The 22,262-nt window shown below is 25.8% G+C and overlaps 1 protein-coding gene across 4 annotated transcripts in view; it reads right to left on the bottom strand.

Moving 5' to 3' along the window:
* Nucleotides 1-321: 321 nt before the first annotated feature.
* Nucleotides 322-22,262, bottom strand: part of LOC117176113 (golgin subfamily A member 6-like protein 22) — a 251,380-nt gene continuing 229,439 nt past the window's right edge. For 3 of the 4 annotated variants that reach the window (XM_033366169.1, XM_033366166.1, XM_033366167.1), the window contains 6 exons: nucleotides 20,207-20,529; nucleotides 15,754-15,997; nucleotides 12,725-12,924; nucleotides 10,600-10,748; nucleotides 5,777-5,941; nucleotides 322-1,129 (listed from right to left, as the gene is read on the bottom strand). In XM_033366169.1, the coding sequence (XP_033222060.1) occupies nucleotides 1,107-1,129; nucleotides 5,777-5,941; nucleotides 10,600-10,748; nucleotides 12,725-12,924; nucleotides 15,754-15,997; nucleotides 20,207-20,529 (1,104 nt within the window). In that variant the 3' untranslated portion in view covers nucleotides 322-1,106. The remainder of the gene's footprint in view (nucleotides 1,130-5,776; nucleotides 5,942-10,599; nucleotides 10,749-12,724; nucleotides 12,925-15,753; nucleotides 15,998-20,206; nucleotides 20,530-22,262) is intronic. The other variant, XM_033366168.1, reaches the window with a different exon arrangement.

A 22,262-nucleotide genomic window follows, 5' to 3' on the forward strand; every position in this document is an offset into this window, starting at 1 on the left:
TTTAGAGCATTAAAAATGATAACTTGATTTATATTTTTTTAACCGAATTAATAAATTATTGGGCATTTTCATACAAAATTTTTGTATGAAAAAACTGTTAAACTTCAGTTTAAAAAGTTTTAAAATCAAAATTTCCACTTTGAGTGCTTTAATTTGCAGCTAAGTTTAAATTTCATTGACCGTAAAAAATGTTTGCGAACCGGGAAAGGACCGGGAATTTTTTTCTTTAATCAAAATGGCCAGCCAGAATCAAATTATGCCTATAAAATCGAAATCAATTATCTGCCTATAAAAATCAAGGGAAAGAAAAAAATGCACATATGACTAAAATAAACATTTATTTTCATCGCTAATATAAAATTAGACATTGTGATAACACGAAACACGTATCGTACAATATTTCACACGTGATTATATGCTCTAAGGCTCCAGGTTCGAGCTTCGTTAAAAGGATACGTAAATCGATTAGTAAAATCGTCTCTGTTAAAAAAAAATCAGTTTCCAATTGTAGATTACGTGCAACACAACCAGCACTTAAAACTACTTAAAAAAGAGTAACAAAGATTATAAATTCTCGGAACCGAGAGTACAGGATTTGATTTAAGTTGTTACTCGACATTCAAGAAAGCTATTAACACTCGCTGAATTTCCATGTTCAGCCGGATGAACTTATAAATATCACAAAATATCATACAGAAATGTACAACTCCCTTCCCTTACGTCTTACGTATTCCTCTAATCGTACGACTCAATATCGACTCTCTCCCTCTCTTAAAATCTACATCTAATTACATAAATACAGGCTATTTACAAAATGATATAGGATGTGTGAGTGTGTTTACTGTTAGTGAAGGGCGACCGAATTGGATAAAAAGTGACTTCTTTTTTAATCAAGCGTTTTTTCCGAGCTCTTCTTTAATTTCGAGCAAAGATTAGATTGGTCCTGTAAGGTAAAAGCCCCGTTGGACGAGAACAACTTTTTATATACACTGCATCTCTTTGACCTTCCAGGGCAAGGTAGCTAAATGATCAACTACACTTTATAAAATATAGCAGGAATTCGCTATATTCAAGTTAGTCAGCTTAGATCCATTAGCCCGCACTTTCTACACGCAGCTGAACTTGACACCTGAAAATACAATACAAATGCCACCTGAGTATTTTTGGCATAAAATTCTCTTAAAACGGGGAAAATAGGATATTTTTCGAAAAAATATTTCAATTTTCAACAAACATTTTTTTTTTACCTAAATAGATTAATTAAAAAAATAAATGTTAATTAAAGAATTACATTAACAATTAAACAGTTGAACTTTCAAGCAAAAGAGAGGATATTAAAAAAAATAGTTATTCGGAATGGTTAAACAGCGATACGCCACCCGGTTACAAAAATTCGAACTAGAAAGAATAGGCACGTTTTTAAAAATGCATTTTAATTTTTGCATAAAAGTGTTTTAACAATTTTTTTGAGGAGTTTAAAGTATTTATTGGATAATAAAAATAACTCTTTATCGGAAACAAAGCGTTTTACATGGAATTTACATATTATACAGTGAAAAACCACACTTTTTGACAGAAATATTTTTCTAAACAAAAAAAAAATTATTGTTCTCATTATTGTGATTTTCAAAAAATTATAAACTTAAATGGACTTATTTTGAAGCAAAAATGAACTCATAGTAAATTTGTATTACTTTCTACATGAAATATTTACTATTTAAATATCTGATCTAAAAGTTAGGTTATAATTCGTATTTAAATTCCAGTCGTCTATTATTCGTATACTTGGCATAATACGGATAAAATTTGTCGCTACATACATTAATTAAAGTTTATTTTAGCTTGCAATGCATTGAAACTCACATGAAATAATAAAATAATATTTTTTTAAACCTGTTTCACAAGAATGTGTTTTTTCACTGTATAAAATGGAAATTCTATCTCAAACTATTTATTTTGGATGAATATTTGTTTAAAGTATTCAATCACTGTTTTAAACTTCACAAAACAATCGTAAAAACACTTTTATGCAACAATTAAAATACATGTTTAAAATTGTACCTACTCTTTCTAGTTCCATTTTTTGGCACCATGTGACGAAATGGTAGACCACCATTCCCAATACTTCTGGGACGACTGAAAAATCCCGAAAAATAAAATTCCCGAATAATAAGACTTTCGAATATAAACCATTTTTTTGTAAATGAAAAAGAAATTTAATTATAATATAACTGTAATAATTTAATTAATTTTATAAATACACCAAATTTAATTGTTTCAATTCTGGAATTTTCTACTTCGGATATTTTATAATTCGGCAATTTTCCGTCTGGAATTTTATAAATTGTTCAGAAATTTTATTATCTGGAATTTTCCAATTCGGGAAATTAACGGCGTCGTGAATTATATTTTTCGGGATTTTTCAGTCGTCCCATACTTTTAACAAAGAAAGATTCAAAATAGTCAAATTTTCAACCCATAAAGCTGAGTTTTCAACAAAATTTTAGAATTTAAAAGAAAAAATATTAAAATTCAACAAAAACAGTCGAACTTTTAAGTAAAATAGACGAATTGTTAACAAAATAGTTGTACTTTTGGTGCGACTATCAAATAGTTTACTTTTTATTCAAATAGTTGAATTTTCGAAGAAAATTTAATAAAAAAGTTAATTTTTTCCACAAAAGAGATTAATTTTTTCACGAAAATAATGATTCTTCAAACAAAAAAGATGAATTCTTCAACGAACATATACCAGTTTATATTTTAATTACAATTTCTTTTCATTGAACATAAAAAACGGATGAATTGAACAAAAAAGGCGAATTTTAGATAAAATGGTTGAATCCTCAAACAAAAGAGATTATTTTTCAACCATACAGTTGCATTCTGAATCAAAAAGTATAATTAAAAATAAAAAAAAATAAATAAAGTTAAATTTTATATCAAAATAAACTGTTTTATTAACAAAATATATGAATTTTTCATTAAAATGATGCATTTTTTATTTTTTTTACAAAAAAAAACACTAATTTTGAACAAAAGAGTTCAACCCAAAAGTTCACTTTTAAACAAAGAAGTCTCTTAAAAGCATCTGAGAAAAAAAAAGAATTCTTGAAAAAAAAGTGGAAAATAGGGGGAAAAATGTGAATTCTGAAAGAAGAAAGTGCTTTTCAAAAATGTTTTAAACCCCTCTCCACCCCAAATTGGTAACGTAGTTTATGGTAGGCCCCTCAGGAATAATGAAAGCGACTAAAATTTAACCCATAAATTAAAATCCCGCTTCTCTTTTGTCCATGATTTGGGATTTTGCCACGATTATTTAAAGACAAGAACAAAAAAAAACGTTTCACGCTTCTTTGACAAAAACGATTACTTTCATTTTTGACAAATAAAAATGATCATTTTTCTAAAAAAACTGCGCAAATTATGAATAGCAGTTCATGATTCAAAATTGTTCCCCTTCCTGAAAACTATAAAATTATATCCTTGCTTCTTGTGCTATTGTGTGTATTTTAACCAATTTTTCAACAACAAAATATAACAAATAGATAAAAACGGACAAAAATAGCAGATGTTCTAACATTATTACTGAGCGAGAAACAAACTTTTTAAAAATAAAATGTTGAAGTTCATTCAAATAAATGCTATTTTAGTCAATTTTCCTTATTTTTTACTTGGTAAAAATACGCAAAATAATAATCTAGTAAGAGTATATTTTGTATAGATTTCAGAAAAGGGAAAAATTTTGAAACAATGAGTTGATATTTATATTTTATCATTAAAAAAGAAATAATCGTTTTTTGAACTAAAATAACTAAGGGGCAATTCTAAAATATGTATAAAAAGAAACTGGATGTGCAAAAACTTTACAAGACTTTTTTACAAGATTAGATGAAATTCTGCTAATAATGAAAAATAAATGTTAAAAATTTTTTTTAAATTAAAACATTAAATTGTTCATAAAGTGTAGTTTTCGTTAAAAAATAACTGTTTCGAAAGTGATTTAAAAAAAGCGAGTAATCTTTTTTGTTTTAAATTTGAATTATGAATTCAATTTTTAATTGTTCCAATAGAAATTATTTGAATTTAAAAATACAAAAAGTTCCTTTCTGAACAAGAAAGATCAACGAAATATCTACATTTTTAATTACCAATAATTGAAAATTTTCTTATAATTCCTTCTTCACTCTTTAAAATTCATTTTCTCTGATTTAATCATTTATTTCATATAGAAGGAAAACTGCTTCCAAACTTTTAACTAGCTTAAATATTGAAATAAAAATTTCAAAAAAGAAGTACAAAAAAGTAATTGTAAAAAAAAAACAAATTTTCAACCAAAACAAATGATTAATTTTTAATCAAACAGATGCACTTTTAACCAAAAGAGATACATTTTCAATAAAATATAGTTTATGTTTCTACTAAAAAAAATAAAATTTTCAACAGAAACGGAATAGTTAAATATTCATTTTTAAAAAAATGAATTAGGAACAAAAATCAAAAAAGATCAATTTTCATCAAAAGAGTTTGATTCTTCAACCTAAAAAGTTGAATTTTTTTGCAAATCTTCGAATTTTATCACCGAAGAGATGAATTTTCAAGAAGATGAAATCAGCAAGAAAGATGAAAAAGGATACATTTTTAAATAAAGAAAATTACATTTCTACTGAAAATACGAGTATTCAATCACATAGTTGAAGTTCCTACTAAAAAGATAAAATTTCAAGCCAAAATTGGAATAATTAAATTTTCATTAAAAAATGAATTTTGAATAAAATAATTGAATATTAAACTAAAATAATGAGTCATCAACCAATAAAATTAATTTTTAATATAAGTTAAATCCTTACCAAAAAAAGTGAGTTGTCAATCAGACAGTTGCATTTTTAACCAAAAAATTTGAAAATTTTTACTGAGAAAAGAAATGAATTTTCATAAAAAAATTTAATTTTCAACTAAAGAGTTGAGTTTTCAACCAAAAATGATTAATTTTTTATCAAAATCGAATATTTTGGAATACCTTAGACTTTTAATACCGAACAGATGAACTTTCAACAAAAAATGTAATCGTCAACCAAATAGTGATATTTTTAACCCAAAAAGTTGAATTTTCATTTTGAAAAGTTGAATTTGTAACTGAATAACTAAATTTGCAAAAAAAATGAATTTTCAATTTAACAAGTGAATTTAGAACCCAATAGTTGAACTTTCAACCAAAAACGGTTGAATTTTCAACCGCAAAGTTGAATTCTTAAGCCAAAATCACGATTATTCTAAACAAAAAAGATTAATTTTTAACAAAACGGTTTGAATTTTCAACAAAAAAATTCAATTTTCACCTAAGTCTTAGAATTTTCAACTAAAAAGGGTGAATCTCGGCTCAAAAATATAATAGTAGACTTTTGAATCGAAAAGAATTTTCATTCATTCAAAAATAATTGTATTTTCTTTTTGGGTTACAATAATTCAGTTGGCATTTAACAACAACAAAAAAATACGGAAAAGGGAAAGTTTCTTGAAAATAGGAAAAACAGCCCTCTTTTTAAAAGAATGCAAATTGTATTCCCTGTTGCTGTTTTTTTTATTTTTTTTTATAGGAAAAGAGGAGAATAGGTGAAAGAAATTGATAAGTTGCTAAGGTGGACTCTTTTTTTTTTAATGACTAAAAGTGACTTTATGGCAACCCTGACCTTTGGAAGCCCGAAAAGTCGATAGTTATTTACGATTGAATTCTTAGGGGGCTTAATACTAAGTAGGGTGTTTTAAGTAATTGTACCATCGTCACTGGAGTAGCAGTTATGGCAGTGAAGTTTATGGTTGCGAACACGAACGTCCGTCCCCATCAGGCCGTCACCGAGGCGAACGTGACAAACACAGCATTTAAAACATTCCATGTGGTAGAAGAGTCGAAGACTTTCTATTATCATCGCTGCTCCTCGACCTGTAATCAGGTAAGATTTTCTGGAATTACAACAAAACTATCAGGGAAAATTACGAAATTAAGGATTTTTACAAAAATCCACTACTATATTTTTCAGGATAGCCGTTTTATTCAAACAAATAAATTCCCGGACAGTTCCCGATTCGCAAACACTTTTCCATTGGGAAGTTTAAAAATGTTTTTAAACTATTTTGTTCAAAATTAATTTTTTAATGAAAATTTAACTATTTCATTTTTGCAATTGATCTTGCTCTGTAGAAAATTAATCATTTTTAGCTGAAAATTCAACTCTTTAGTTGAAAATGATCTTTTTTGACGAATATTTATCTGTTTTTCTGGTAAAAATATTTCATATTTTTTATTTGTTATATTAGAAAATTGAACTATTTGGTTCCAAATTCAATTTTTTAAACTGAAAAACAATTTTTTAAATGAAAATTTATCTATTCCCTTTTTGTTAAAAATTTTATTTTTTTATTAGAAACTTAAACTGCCTGATTGTAAATTCATCTATTTGGTTGAATATTCGTCTTTTTCATTCGAAATTTTATTTTCTTGGTTGAAAATTCATCTATTTAGTGCAAATTCATTTAAAAAATTTCCCTACTTTACTGAAAATGTGTCTCTTTTAGTTGAAAGTGCAACTGTTTGATTAAAAATTAATAATTTGTTTTGGTTGAAAATTAAACCATTTTGTTGATTTTTCGCATTTTTTAGTATTAAAAATTTAACTAATCCAAAAGTAACATTTTAAGGATTTTACATTTTGACAAAAATCCACTTCTATATTTGCCATGGTAGCCGTTTTATTCAAAGAAATAAATTCCTGGACATTTCCCGATTCGCAAACATTTTTCCATTTGAAAGTTTTTTTAATTTAAAAAAACCTTGTGTTTAAATTCACAATAATTTACACGTATAAAATGGAAGGTACTAAAACTTTTTAATTGAACAATTTAAAATGAAATGCATATAAAGGGTCAAATTTAGAACATTTAACTTTTATGAATTATAAAGTTCAAAGATTCAGATTCAGTTCCAAAAATATAAATCCACGCTATCATTTTTAAAATTACATTATTTTAAGGAATTTGAAGCTAGAAAAATTAGATTTTTTTTCAACTAAACACTTCTTAAATTGGAAGTTAAATACTTTTCATTTTATATGGTTTAAACATCCTTGAAAAGCCCCAAAATATTATCTCAAAATCTTAAGAAATCTAGAAGTTGTTGTAAATTTGGTCAAATTTAACATTATTTTTGTATTTTTTTCAGAACTTCTAAATATCTTTTTTACCATTTTTAGAAAATCCTGCAAATTTAAGCAAATTTCTTTTAAATGAAATGATTTCAAGTAATTTAAACGAAGCGTGTTTACTGACTAAATTCGGCTATTAGTATCAAAATTACGGCGCAAATAACCACAGGCTAAATAAAAAAATGAAGATTTCTGCAGACTTGAAACACAAAATTTGGGAGCTTTTTAAGAATTGTGAAAGCCTTCAAAAGAATAAACAAATTTTCTCAAGTTTCGTAGGAAAATTGAAAATAATTTTCCATTTTGAAAAATTATTTTAAGAGAATATTTAAAAAGATATTAAAAGATATTTATCGATTTTTTCCTACAATTTCTATAAAATCCTGCAAATTTTGACAAATTACTTCAAAATCTTCTAGATGCTTTTTTTTGGCAATTTTATAAATCTTTTAAAACCTTTTTAAATATTCTCTTAAAATAATTTTTCAAACTGAAAAATAATTTTCAATTTTCTTGGAAATCTTAAAATGATGTTTTTATTATTTTTAAGCCTCTAACAATTCTTAAAAACCTTTTAACACGACCTTTATTTAAATTATTTAAATATTTTCAAAACCTCTAAGTATCTCTTAAAATTACTCAAAACTTTCTAAAAATAATAAATGTTCAATTTTTATTTATATATCAAAATATAATAGTTTAACTTACGAATTAAACATTCTTTTAATACAATAATTAAAATTGTAATGTTCAAAGTTTAAAAGCTCTTTGAAATTTCAACAATTCTAGGCTTTCCATGTAAAACAATTCTTAATGTAATTATTCTTTTTCTTAATTAAAACATTTCAAATTGAATGGATTAAAAATTGAATGTTTTAGACTGAAATAATATTTTAAATGGAATAAAAGCTATACTATTTATGAAGTTATTTTTAAGTTAAAAATAGTTTATAAAGTTTAAATAAGGCGTTTACATTTTTTTAAATAACTAAGACATTCGAATTGAAACTGTTTAATTTTCAACGTTAAATCCTGGAAATTCTTCAATTTTGAACGGATTTGGAATCTTTTTGTCAAATCAATTATTGTTCACTTTTTATTACTTAAAGTACAGATTCATTACCAAAAATATATTTATTTATATTTATAGTTCATATAATAAAAATGTTTATTATCAAAAAATTTTAAATACCACCGCTTTTAATTTTAATTGTTAAAGTATTCAGGATAGCATTTTAAAATTCTTTAAATTAAAAATGTACGCTTAAAAATAAAAATGGAAAAATTTGTATGTAAAAGATTGTCGAATTACGCGTTGTAAACTAAATTATAGCAGAATTGGAAAAATAAAAATTCAACAAATTATTTTTAAAACTTTTGAAATCGAAGATGCACAGATTTTTCTTCTAAAAATTTTGTAAAATTCCCGACCAAAAAATAAATTCACTGTCATTTCCCGGGTTTTTCCAATTATTTCTTGATTTCCCGGTCCAGCAGCCATCCTGATTTTTGCATATAACTCGAGTTAAAAATTAAATTTTCGCTTGGGACCTCTGATTCGTCATCATTGGCAACAACATTTTTTCGTTGAAAATTCAACAATTATTTAAAAAGACCTTTTTGGTTGGATAAGTTAGGGAATTTTTATAAGAGGCACTTTAAATATCTGTCAAGGAAAATAAATTTGAGATCTTTCAATTTCCATTTTTAATTGTTTTATACCATATTCTTGTTAGGCATTAATTTCCCTTGTATCTATATTTCTTTTGTATCAGTATCTTCGTATTTTTATTTTAAAAAACTATTATTTAGTAGAAAATTCAACTATTTTGATGACAATTTTTCTTTTTGGGTTAAAAATTGAATTATTCTGGTATAAAAATAAATTTTTTGTTGATAATGCACACTTTGGTGTTGAAAATTCAACTAAAATCTGTATTGGTTAAAAATACAACTTTTACAGATTCACCATTATAGTTTATAATTCATCTCTATTTCGTTGTAACTTTTGTTTGAAAATTAAATCAAATTGTTCAAAGTTCATCTTTTTGGTTGAAAATTTGTATTTTTTTGTTTTGTTTTGTTAAAAGTGCAACTACTTTGTTCAAATTCATTGTTTTAGTTATTTATTTTTTTAGTTTAAAATTCATATCTGGTTTAAAATCGACTAATTTATCGAAAATGGACTATTTTGAATAAAATTACTTTTTTTTGTTAACAAATAATTTTTTCTATTGAAAAATTTAACTTCCAGTTTTAGCTGAAACTTGATTTTTTTTTAAATGAGAAATTCAACTACTTAGGTAAAGGTCGAACCACTTTATTACACACAAAAAAATGGTTGAAAAATTATGTTAGTTAAAAAATTCGTCTCTTTTGGTAGAAAATAAATCTTCTTGGTCGAGATTTCCTCTTTTTTCGAATGAACTATTTTCTTGAGTGAAAAATCTTTATTTTATGAAAATTCGTCTATTTGGTTGAAAAATTCAACTTTTAGGTTTAAAAGTTGAACTACTTTGTTAAAAATTCCGTTTTTCTTGAAGATTCATCATTATAGTTAAAAATTTATCTCGCTGATTAAAAATTACACTATTTTGTTGAAAAATCGTCTTTTTAATAGAAAATTAATATTTGGATGTTAAAAATTCAATTTTTTTGTATAAAATTAGTTTTTTTGGTTGAAAATCTGTCCTTGGTTATAGGTTGAACTACATTTTTAAGAATTCAGTTTTTGAGTTGCAGATTCACGATTTTAGTTGGAAATTCATCTCTTTGCTTGACAAGTGACTTTTTTGTGTTAAATTACTTTTTTTTTATTGACAACTAATTTTATCTATTAGCATATTATCTTTTTAGTTGAAAATTCACCTATTTTGTTGAAAAATCTTTCTTGTAGAAATAGGAAATATTATATTTTTCGTTGAAAATTCAACTTTTTTTGTTGAAGTTTAATCTGCTTTATTGAAAATTCGACCATTTAAGATCTTTTTAGGTAGAAAATTCAACAATTTGGTTGAAAGTTGAACTAATTTTGTAAAAATGTAATTATTTCGTTGAAAATTAAACTATTTTCTTGAAAATTGGTCCTTTTGGAATGGAAATTCACCTTTTATGGTAAAATTATTATGCTTTTTGATTAAAATAAATAAGTTAAACAATTTTAAATGTTTGTATTCCGTTTATGAAAGGCTCTATGTTAAAAATCTTACAAGATTAAAATTCTGGTCTTTGTATATTAGCGGTAATGAAAAATGAACAATACGGCTGGAAAAAATCATGAAAAATTCAGGGAATTTTGAAAATTAAGCTTTACGGCTACCATGATAGAAAGAAATAATTGGTCTTTGGCAATTTATAATTATAATATTAATGAATTTACTTTTAGTTTGATTAAACTTACCTAACTCATCACCGCAGTGGGAGCATTTCTTTTTACCAGAGACGCTTAACATCTTTTCTTGAGACTCGACCCTGCTCGATTGATGGACTTTTTGGGACTGCATTACGTATTGCTTCTGGGGAAGTTCTTGACTTGAACTTTGCTCTAGCCTTGAATCAAAATTTATATCCACTGTTGAAAAGTTCCGTCAAGTACAAAAAAAAATCTACAGAGAATTCTTGTCTTAAAAAATCTTGAATTGCAAATAATTAAAAAAAAAGTTTAAGCCTCATTCTAGGTCAATTATCTTACAAACTTAGACTTTTTACCTCAAATTTGACCATATCTTGATTGGTCTTTTAATGTAGAAAAATCAAACATTTAAAAATGCTAAACAATGTAAATCTCGACAAATTAGCAAATGAAATTGCACCAAAAACTTCTGCGTTTGCAAAAATCTGCATTTTATATCTGGATGCCTGACAACTTTTTTCCGATAAAGAATCATTGTTTGGGCAGTTTTCAAACGAATATATGTTTAATTTTTAAAAATTGAAATTTCCAGTTTTACTCGAAAACGAAGCTCGATATGAAAAAAAAGTTAGGAAAGAAAAATCGTGCATTTTAAAAATGGATAGAACAATTACTTTATTACCTTACTTTTAAACAACTTGATTTATTTAAAATCAGGCTTTATTTAAGAAATTAAAATAAATTAAGGGTGTATTTTTCTAAACACTTTTCCAATTAATAATTGTTCAAAAAGAACTGGAAATTTCGCGTTTTTTAAATTAAAAATGGATTTTTTCAAAAACGGTTGAAGCAACGATTTTTTTATCAGAAAATAGATGTGAGATAACCCAGATACAAAATCAAGAAAAACATTCTTGGCAATCAAAATTTTTGGTATAATTTTACACTCGTTGGTAGAAAATTCCACTCTTGTTTGAAAATCCGTCTTTTTTAGCAGGTAAATTTCATAATTTGATAGCAATTTTTTTATATTTCTTGAATAAAAAATGTTTTTGGTTGAAAATTCATCTCTTTCTGTAGAAATTGCACTTTTTCGTTTAAAAATGCAACTTTTTGAATAGAAATTAATCTGTTTTAGTACAAAATTAACTTTTTTGTTGAAAATTCACATCTTCAGTATGAAAATTCAACATTATAGTAGAAAAATGTAGAAAATTGGTTTAAAATGTAAGTGTTTGGTTGAAGATTATACTGTTTTAGTTGAAGATTCAGGTGTTTTAAAATTCGTTTTTGTTGTTAAAATCCTAATGTTTTCGTTTTCAAAATCCAAATATTTTTTATTGTTATTATCTATTACATTTTTCGTTCAAAATCCATCTGTTTATTTTGGAAATTCAACTTCTTAATTGAAAGTTGAGCTACTTTCTTTAAATTTAATTTTTTTTCTTCGAAGATACATAATTTTAGTTGAAAATTCAACTGATTGATTAGAAATTAACTTTATTGTTGAAAATTCAGAATTTTCGGATTAAAAATTGAACTTTTTTTGTAGAAAATGTATTCCTTTGGCTTGGAAAATCAGCTATTTGATGCGAAATTAAACTTTTTTATACAAAAATTAGTTTTCTTCCATTGAAAAATAATTTTCTTGGTTAAAATCTACTATTATGTTGGTTTAAAAAATTTTTACTTTCAACTATTAGATTTTTTGTTGAGAATTCATACTTTTTCGTAAAAAATTCAACTATTTGGTTAAAAATTCATGTATTTGGTGAAAATTTCATCTTTTTTCATAGAAATTTAATCTTCTATGTTGAAAATACAACTGTTTTGTAAAAATTTAATATTTTTAGTTTAGAATATGTCTATTTGATTAAAAACTAATCTGTTTTCGTTCAGAATTAATATTTTTTCGTTAAAAATTTAACTACTCGGTCGACAGTTAAACCACTTTGTTAATTGATAAGAAACAATGAAAACAGTGTCTTCAGTTTCATTATTTTCGAAGGAGTTGCAAAATATTCTTCGAAGCCTGAAATTTTAAGGAGAAAAAAATACACCTAAGCCCAACAATTTCAAACGTACAGATAATAAATTCAATTTTAGCCTTTTAAATAAAAAATAATTGATTTTTACTGTCAAATGTGTGTGTTTTTTAAAATTTTTATTCTACCTTCGCCTAGGTGGAAGAGGTTTTTCCTGCGCTCTCGCTTGCACTCTTTGCGTTATTGTCTGAATGATCGAATCTGGTAAAGGTTTACTGTCCGACCTTGGAGGTGAAGCTGTATATGGCACAGAAGTTCCTGTGGCGTGTTGTTGTTTTCGAACTGGCGAACGTTGATTTTTCTCACTGATCCTCCTCTGCTCCGCCTCCTAAAAATAACAATAAAAAAACAACGTCTAAATAAAAAAAGCTCTCTACAACTTAAATTTAAAAAATAAAACTACAACAAATAAATAGAAAGAATAGTAAAGAAAAAAATTCAAGGTGTCTACTCGAATCCTGGAAAAAAATTCCCTGACGATTCCAGGTTTTCTCCAGGTGTAATTTTTATGTTATGAAGCCATTCAAATATTTCGTAATTTCCAAACGATAAATTATGTTACAACATTTTCTTAAATATAATAGGCTAAAGCATCATTAAATAATTAAATAATACAAAAAATTAATCATTTTCCGAATTTATTTCTGAAATTCATAACTCTGAATAATAATTCAAACAAATTCATTTCAAAAAAATTCAGTGCATATTTAGATAAAATTAATGTGGGCACTATATTGAGTTTAATTAAAATTGTTCAAATTTGTAAAGTAAAAATATTGCATTTTTAACATGATGGATAACTTTTTAACAAAATAGTTTAATTTTTAACTGAAAGAGATGAATTTTAAAATAAAATAATGAATCTTCTTCTGGAATAGATGATTTTTAAGCCAAAAAGATGATTTTTTCGCTGAAGAATTTAACTTTGAACCAAATAGATTTATTGTCAACCAAAAAGATGATTTTTCAACTTAAACAGATTAATTTTCAGCTGAAAATGTTTGAATCTTTAACTAAAAATTTGAATTTTCAAACTAAAAAATTAATTTTTCACAAAAAAAAGACGACTTTTTATCAAAATACACGAATATTTTGTTTAAAAAAATATCAATTTCCAATCAAAAATTGATGCATTTTCAACGATAATGATCAATCTTCAACTGGATTAGTTGTATTTTAAACTAAAAAGGTAAATTTCCGACTAAAATGAGGAATCTTTAGCTGGAATATCAAAATTTTTAACTAAAAATCTTGATTTCAACCATTAAGATTAGTTTCTACCAAAAAAATGAATCTCAAGAAAATAAATCAATTTTCAACCAAAGACTTGAATTTTGAAATAAAGAAATTTATTTTTTAACAAGCAAAAAATTTAATATTCAACTAAAAAATATCAGTTTTCAAACAAAAATAAAATAGTTTAATTTTCAGTTTACAATATTAATTTTGAACAAAAAAAATAATTTCCAATCAAAGTGATGAGTTTTGAACTAAAATGACGAGACTTGAATTTAAATAGATGCATTTTAAACCAAAAAGATGCACTTTCAACTACAGAGTTTAAATTTTAACCAAGTAGTATCGTTTTTAACCGAGAAGATGAATTTTCATCTAAAATTACTAATAGTTCGCTAGATTACTTAAACTTGTAACAAAAAAGAAAATTTTTCAAGCAAGAGGATTAATTTTCAACCAAAAAGACGATTTTTCAACAAAGACATGAATTTTCAATTAAGTTATTACCAAACTGATATTTGAATTGGAAACCAAAAAGACGAATTTTTAACAGAATACATGAATTTTTAAATAAAAATTATAATGTTTTAATAAAAAATTAGTTAACTTTTCAGTTAAAAAATAAATTATCAGAAAAAGAAATGATTTTTCAACTAAAATGATGGAACATTTAATTGGAATAGTTATATTTTCAGTTAATAAAAAAAATTTTCAACCAAAAAGAAAAAAAATTTCAACAAAAAAAGGAAACAGCGAAACAGATCAATTTTCAACAAAATAGTTAAATTTTCAGCTGAAAAAATTAGTTTTTAACGAAGAAAAAACGAATTTTCAACCAAATAGTTCAATTTTAACCATACAAGATTTTTCAGTCACGAGAGAAAACGAATTTCCACCAAAATGGTACATTTTCAAGCAAAAAGATAAATTTTCGATTAAAATGATGAATTTTCTACTGGGATAGTTGAAATTTGTAAGAAAAAGAGGAATTTTCAATCAAAAAGACGAATTTTCCACAAGGTACATCAAATTTCGAAAAAATAGTTAATTTTCAAGTAAAAAATGTCAATTTTTAGCCAAATAGTTTAAATTTCCTTAAAAAAAAGATGAATTTTTAATTTAAGATCGAACAAAAATCTATTTTCTTATGAAAAAAATGTGAATGCTAAGAAAGCATGAATAAAGTTTACAATTAACCCTCACAGCTTATACTGGGTTTATTATACCCGGACGTTATTTTCGGCTCGCTATATAGTTTATTCATTTTTGTGAGACTTTCAGCTATAGTTTAAGAAATTAAAATCCCGATTAGTTCATCTGAACCAGTGATATTGAAGTCTAGGCTGAGAGGGTTAAGAAAACCAACTTCCAAACTACCTTACTTTTCGGCTTATTAGAGACAAAAATAACAATTCAAAAGAGAGGGAGAAAATATGTTTTTAAACCAAGAATAGAATATTTTAATTTTTCCTTTTTAAAATCTAATTCTTCACAAAAAAAACATGTATTTTCAACAAAATAGTTCAATTTTCTACTGGAATAGTTAAATTTGTAGATAAAAAAAATTTATTTTTAACACAGTAGTTGCATTTTCAACCGGAGATGAATTTTCAATTATAATGACGATTCTTCAAAAATCAAACAAATTAATTTTTATTAAATGAGTTTAACTTTCAACCAATCAGTTAAATTCTTAAATAAGTAAATGAATCCGTAACCTAATAAACGCACTTAGATGCCCTACGACTTTTGATAAAGTAGAAATAACTTTTTTAAATTGACAAAAATTATTTAAATAATGAAAGCTTGAATTTTACTGCGATCTGACGTGAATTCCCGGTTCGTTAATTAAATTCCTGGTTTTCCGGCCACATCTCCACCCTGGACACTCTGAAATTAAATAATAATCAAAAAGTCTCACCTGAATGAGCCAGTGTTGGTAGTTGTAATCCTGCGCACCTCGCGGCACGTCGCTTTTCCTTCTCTGGACCCACTGATCACCCTGAACGATTCGTGGACGAGGAACTGCGCTCAAGGCTTGCAAAGTCTGCCTTGTCATCTGCTGACCACCATGATTCGCCAACATCGTCGCCGAAGCGCTGTGACGCATGGACGCATCAACCTGTTGCGGAATCGAATCCGCCGAAGGAACTCTGCTGTTCCTGCTCATAGAGAAACACACCAAGTTTAACGTCAATCTATCTTCACAAAGTCACTCAAATCGATCGCATGTTGTGCCATTTAACAAATAATGTCGTATTTTTTAGCACAAGGCACTTTATCTCTCGACTGTTGCGCAAGATATTGAACAAAGCAAAATGGGCTCGGCGGAAACTAGAGTGGGTAAATTTCCTGTTGTTGGGATTCTTTTGTCGGTGCAAAACGAGAATAAATAGCCTTTTAATTGAATGTGGTGAAACAGGGTGTCTACTTAAATCCTGGAAAGAAAAAATTCCCTGACAATTCCAGGGTTTTTTGCAGGGATCTCAACATTTCTCCGAGTATATATTCTCATTAAAGGCAGCCATTAGTTTATTATAAATAATGTATTTTTTCAGTCTATGTAAATATCTGAATGTGTAAAAATAGAACTATTTATACACAAAATTAAATGCACTGTTTTTTCATTTCTGAAAGTAACTTTATTAATTTAGAAAAGTTTAATTTAGAAAGCGTTCACAGATTGTATTACAAGGCATTCTTGAATATATTATTACCCACAATTAAGTCAATAAATTAATAATACTACTACTACTACGAACATTTACATTTTTATTTAACAAACTTAATTTTAAAACAACAACGAAAAACTAATTTTCAGCAAAATAGGTAATATTTGTAACAACAAGGAGAATTTTTAACTAAACTCTTGTGATTTCAACTGAAATATTTCAATATTCAACCAAGACGTTGCATTTTCTTCCAAACCATGAACCATTCATGAACCATGAATGGAATAGTTGGATTTTTAGTTTAAAAAAAATGAATTTGCAACAAAATAGTTACATTTTCAACCAAAGTAATGTCCTTTTAACTACTATGTTGTATCTTTAACTTGAATAGTTAAATTTTAAACCAAAAAGCTGAATTTTCAACCAAGACGATTAACCTTCTACCAAAAAGACGAATTTTCTAATAAAAAGATACATTTTCATTGAAAAATTGAGTCATGACATGTTTAATGCAAAATATTAAATTCCATTGAAAGAAATGAATTTTCAAATAAAACGATGGAATAATCAACAGGGATAGTTAAATTAAGTATTCAGTTAAAAAAATTTTAAAAAAAAGAATTTCAAACATAATAAGACTAGTTAAATTTTGAACTGAGATAGTTAAACCATAATGGGTAGACTCAGATTTTTAATTAAAAACATTAATTTTCAAGAACAAAAAAAACGAATTTTCCATACAGTAGTTAAATTTACAAACAAAGCAGTGATTTTTCAACTCTAATGGTAAATTTTCAATTGAAACAGTTGAATTTTAAACCGAAAAGCTGCATTTACAGCCACGAAATTTAATTTTCTAACAAAAAGACGAACTTTTAACAAAATACATGAATTTTAATTTGAAAAAGATAAATTCTCATCCAAAAATTTAATCGTAAATTTTTAGTGCAAAATATTGAGTTTCAACCAAAGAGATGAATTTTCAACAAAATAGTTAAATTTTCAATTAAAAAAATTAATTTTCGACAAAGAAAAAATTAATTTTCAAAAACATAGTTCAATTTTTAACTGCAAAAGATTTTCCATACAAATGAGAAGACGAATTTCCACTAAAATGTTAGATTTTCAAGTGAGAAGATGAATTTCCAACGAACAAGATAAATTTTCCACCAAAAAGGGCGAATTTTTAACAAAACGCATGAGTTTTCAGCCGAATAGTTGAATTTTCAATGAAAAAAAATAACTTTTCAACCAGGAATTGAATCATTAAATTTGTTATACAAAACATATTTATTTATAAGAAAAGTGATGAATATTCAAAAAAGTAGTTATATTTTAAATAAAAAAAATATTTTTCTACAAAAAAAAAGAGACAATTTCAGTTAAAAAAATTAGTTTCCAACAAAAAAAACAAACGTGTTAATAAGAAAGTAGTTAAATGCAGCAATATAAAACTATTTCTAGAAATTTAACAATTACCCCACAATTTCAGGTGAAACTTTATCCCAGGTGAGGGGTAAAGTATTAATTTGCCCCATTCTCTGAAATTAAAAGAATAAATTCGTCCGATCGTTTGCAATATTTGAAATCTTTGTGAAATATTAGAAATTATTAAAATCTTTGTGAAATCTTGAAAAATCATTCAACTCTTTATAAAAAATATTTTCAATCTATCCGAAATAGTTGAAATCTTTGTAAAATATTAGATATATTTTTGAATTATTTAGTAAAATTTGAGAAATTATTAAAATATTTATGAAATTGTGGAAAATCATTGAACTCTTTATAAAAAATATTTTCAATCTATCCGAAATATTTGAAATCTTTGAGAGATCATTGAAATATTTGTGATATCTTTGTGAAATATTTTAAATCAACCTAAAATCTTCGTGAAATCTTTGGGAAATTTGTTTAATCAACCTAAAATCTTGGAAATATTTGGGAAATCATTCAAATCTTTGTAAAACAATTGAACTTTTTGTAAAATCTTTGATTAAATCTATTCAATATCTTTACGAAATATTTGTAAAGATTTAGAAATCGGTGGCAAATCATTAAAATCTCTTTAAAATGTTTGAGAATCTTTGGAAATATTTGTGAAATTATCGACATATTTGTGAAATCTTTGGGGAATCATTAAAACCTTTGTTAAATCTTCGAAAATAATTGAAATCTTTGTGCAATCTTTTAAATCTATCGGAAATCTTTGTACAATAATAGAAGTCTTTAAGAAAACTCTTAAATCTCTCCGAAATTTTTGCGAATTATTTGAAATCGTTTGAAATATTTGAAATATTTCAAAAATTATTCACATCTTTGTAAAATCTGTCTGAAATCTTTAGAAATCTTTGCAAACTATTTTAAATATTTTTAAAATATTTGGTAATATTTGTGAAATTATTTCAATCTTTGTGAAATCTTTGACAATATCAATTTTATACCTGTATTCATTATTTATTATTTTTATTATTTACCATTTATTGTTTATATCAGGGGTCTCCACAATCCACAGGTGCAGCATGATCTACCAATGTTCAATTTTCAAGATCTACCAATTTTTTTTCGACAGGAAACTTAAAGGAAATTTATGACCCCTTTGAAAAAAAAATCCCAATTGGAAGGGCTCGGAGAACCCTTTTTCTCGTATAACTTTACAGAGCTTGAAATACAAAATATATGAACTAAGCAATTGCCGATAATTGTTCAAAAATAAAGGTTTTCGACGATAATAATACTAAATAATTAAAAAATACTAATAATAATAAAAATAAGTGGTCAAAAATAATTCAGGGTGTTCAAAATTTAACAGTTTTTTTTCTCAAATCGAGAATCTGCCTTCAAAGCAATTGAAATTGCATTAACGATTTTAAATAAAAGTAATTTTTAATTTGACACCACTTTAAAGTAAATTAGACGTTTCAAAGTCAAAACTTCTTAAATTGTAGAATTTAAAATGTTTATTAAGGTTAAAAAAAATTAAAATTGATGCCACAAATTTGTCTAACATAAAAAATTAATTTTTCGTCATTTTTACCTCTCAAAATGTAAATTTTTTAATTATAAACCTTAAAAAAAATTGAATTATTCGAAAAAACTTTTGAAATAAAAAGCAGTTTTTATTTTTTAATAGACAAGTTTTGAAAAACGTTTTTGCAACTGAAGCGGAAAATTCTTTGCAATTGTATTAACAGATCGTAAAAATTGTAACTTATTTATATTTTGTATCTGTTAGATATAATAATATAATCAATTATTTAAGTCCATTCAACAATTTTTTTAACTTTTAATATTGAAAAATTTGTTATTACGGATCTTAAAATTGATTATGTTTTTAATATTAGGTAATAGAAACTCAAGGGCGCGTGAATTTTTTTCTACTTTTTAATTTAATTTGAAAAGTAAATTTTGAATTATTTATAAACAAAGCAAATTTTAGAGAATTTAAATTGTGATTATTTTATTTCATAATTCTCAATTTTAGCGTAAAGTTTCGAATATAAACAAGGGTCTCGAGTTTAAGGGTTCCCAGAGGCTCAATTCAGATAAAGGGTTTTGACAGTTCTGGGCCAATGAGTAGATCCGACCTATTAGCCCAGGATCGCTAGTAGATACAGAATCTACCTTTGGAGACCCCTGGTTTATATGAAGACACATGCAATTCAGGATTCTGTTTCATGTCTCAAAAAGGACAAGTCTTCTTACCTGATAGTAACATCCCTCTGTCTTTGTTCAACCATTCTCAAAGGTTTCGCTGGAGGAATTGGAGGCGGTGGAGGTCTTCTTCTTTGAACATCCTGCATCTGAAGATTAGGCATCGAAGATCTGTAATTCAGAGGAGTTTGGAGTTTGTACTGTTGGAAATTTCTCGGAGATCCATTAGCAACATCCTGCAAAGATTTCCACTGCTCCTCGAGTTGTTGAGCCAATTGCTGCTGCTTCTGTTCTCGATAAGCCAAATTGCTTCGCTTCCGTTGAAGCTCCTCCTGTTCCAGTTGGAGGAGTTCTCTCTCAACTCGCAGCACGTCCTACATTTTCGGAAGAAAATTACATATAAATTCGAGATTCCTTTAATCTCTCCGAAAAAAATGGCAGACGAAAATAAATGGTACTTTTTAAATTTATTCCAATCCATTTCAATTCTTTTGTCTTTAACTGTTTTGGAGCTTTGGTCCCTATATTTTATTCCATAAGGAGTACTCCTTATGGAATAAAATATAGGGACCAAAGTATACTTCCTGTCAAGCTCCAAAACAGTTAAAGTCAAAGGAATTCAAATGGATTGGAATAAATTTAAAAAGTACCATTTATTTTCGTAAAATTGGAATGAATTTAGAGTAATTTAAGGTAAGCGACAAGAATTCGATGAAATTCATAAAAATTCAAGGTGAATTTTAAAAATTCAAATAAATTAAGAAGAATTTTAAAATATAAAAAATGAATTGAATTCAGTAAATTTGAAAAGTACTTATATAAATTCAAGGGAATTTAAAAGAAATTGATTAAATGGATAAGAATGTAAGGTGAGATTGAAAGAATTTACGATCAATTAAATAAAAACTCAAAATTTAAAAAAATGCATTGAATCAAATGGAATTAAGTGAATTTAATAGAATTCAATTTAGAAAAATTCAAGAGAATTCCAAAGAATTAAAAAGAATTCAGGGTCAATCAATAAGAATTCAAGGTAAATTCGAAAAAATAATTTCAAATATCTTAAAACCTTTCAAACCTTTCTTATTTAAAACAAAAAAAAATGCAAACGAATTGGAAATAATTTTTAAAATCGGAAAAATGTCATTGTTTTAAATGAAATCTGAATGAATTTATAAGAAATCAAGGGAATTTAGAAGAATTCGATGAAATTCGTAAAAAATGAAGCTGAATTGAAAAAGCCACAAAGTGAATTGAAAACAATTCAAAAATATAAAAAAATTAATTGAATTAAGTAACTTTCAAATGAGTTTAGAAAAATTAAAGAGAATTCAAATTGAATTTGATGAAATGCCTAAGAATTAAAGGTGATTTTTAAAAACTTCCAGATGAATTAAATAAAAAGTTTCTAACAATTCACTGAATTAGGTAGAATTGAGTAAATTTGCAAACATTCTAAAGAATTTAGGATAAATTAATACGAATTCAGGGCAAATTCCAAATAAGTTGCACAAAATATTTGAAACTCTGTTTAAATCTTTAAAACCCTATTAATTTCTAACAAAAAAAGTGACTAATGACAACAAAAAATTCAAAAGAATTAGAAATAAAATCTTTTGAGATTCCTTGCATAATTTTAAAACTCTTGAAAAAGCCAAAGAATAAAAAATAACCTTAAAATATTCTAAAAATTAATATTAAAATTCTTCAAATCTTTGAAATCCTACAAAATACGTCACTGATCTCGAATGCATTTTTAGAAATCTAATAAAATATTATTAAATCCCGTAAAATTCTATACAATATGACGATATTTCCTGAAATCCTAAAAAAATTATCAAAATACCTTGAAAGTTTAAAAAAATTCTTACAATCATTGAAATCCTTGTAAACCTTACCATAAAATTTTTTAAAATATATTAAAACCTTATAGGTCCTGTAAAATCGTTTCACATCTTTCGAAATTCTATAAAAATTCTATATCCTACAACATTTATATCCTAAATATTTAAAACCCTTTGAAATTCCATAAAATACGTAAATTCTTGTGAATAAATTATTTGAAATCCACTAAATATTATAAAATCCCGTGAAATTCTATGATGAT

This window comes from Belonocnema kinseyi, chromosome 7, assembly GCF_010883055.1.
Source record: "Belonocnema kinseyi isolate 2016_QV_RU_SX_M_011 chromosome 7, B_treatae_v1, whole genome shotgun sequence".
In the NCBI taxonomy this organism is placed as follows: Eukaryota; Metazoa; Arthropoda; class Insecta; order Hymenoptera; family Cynipidae; genus Belonocnema; species Belonocnema kinseyi.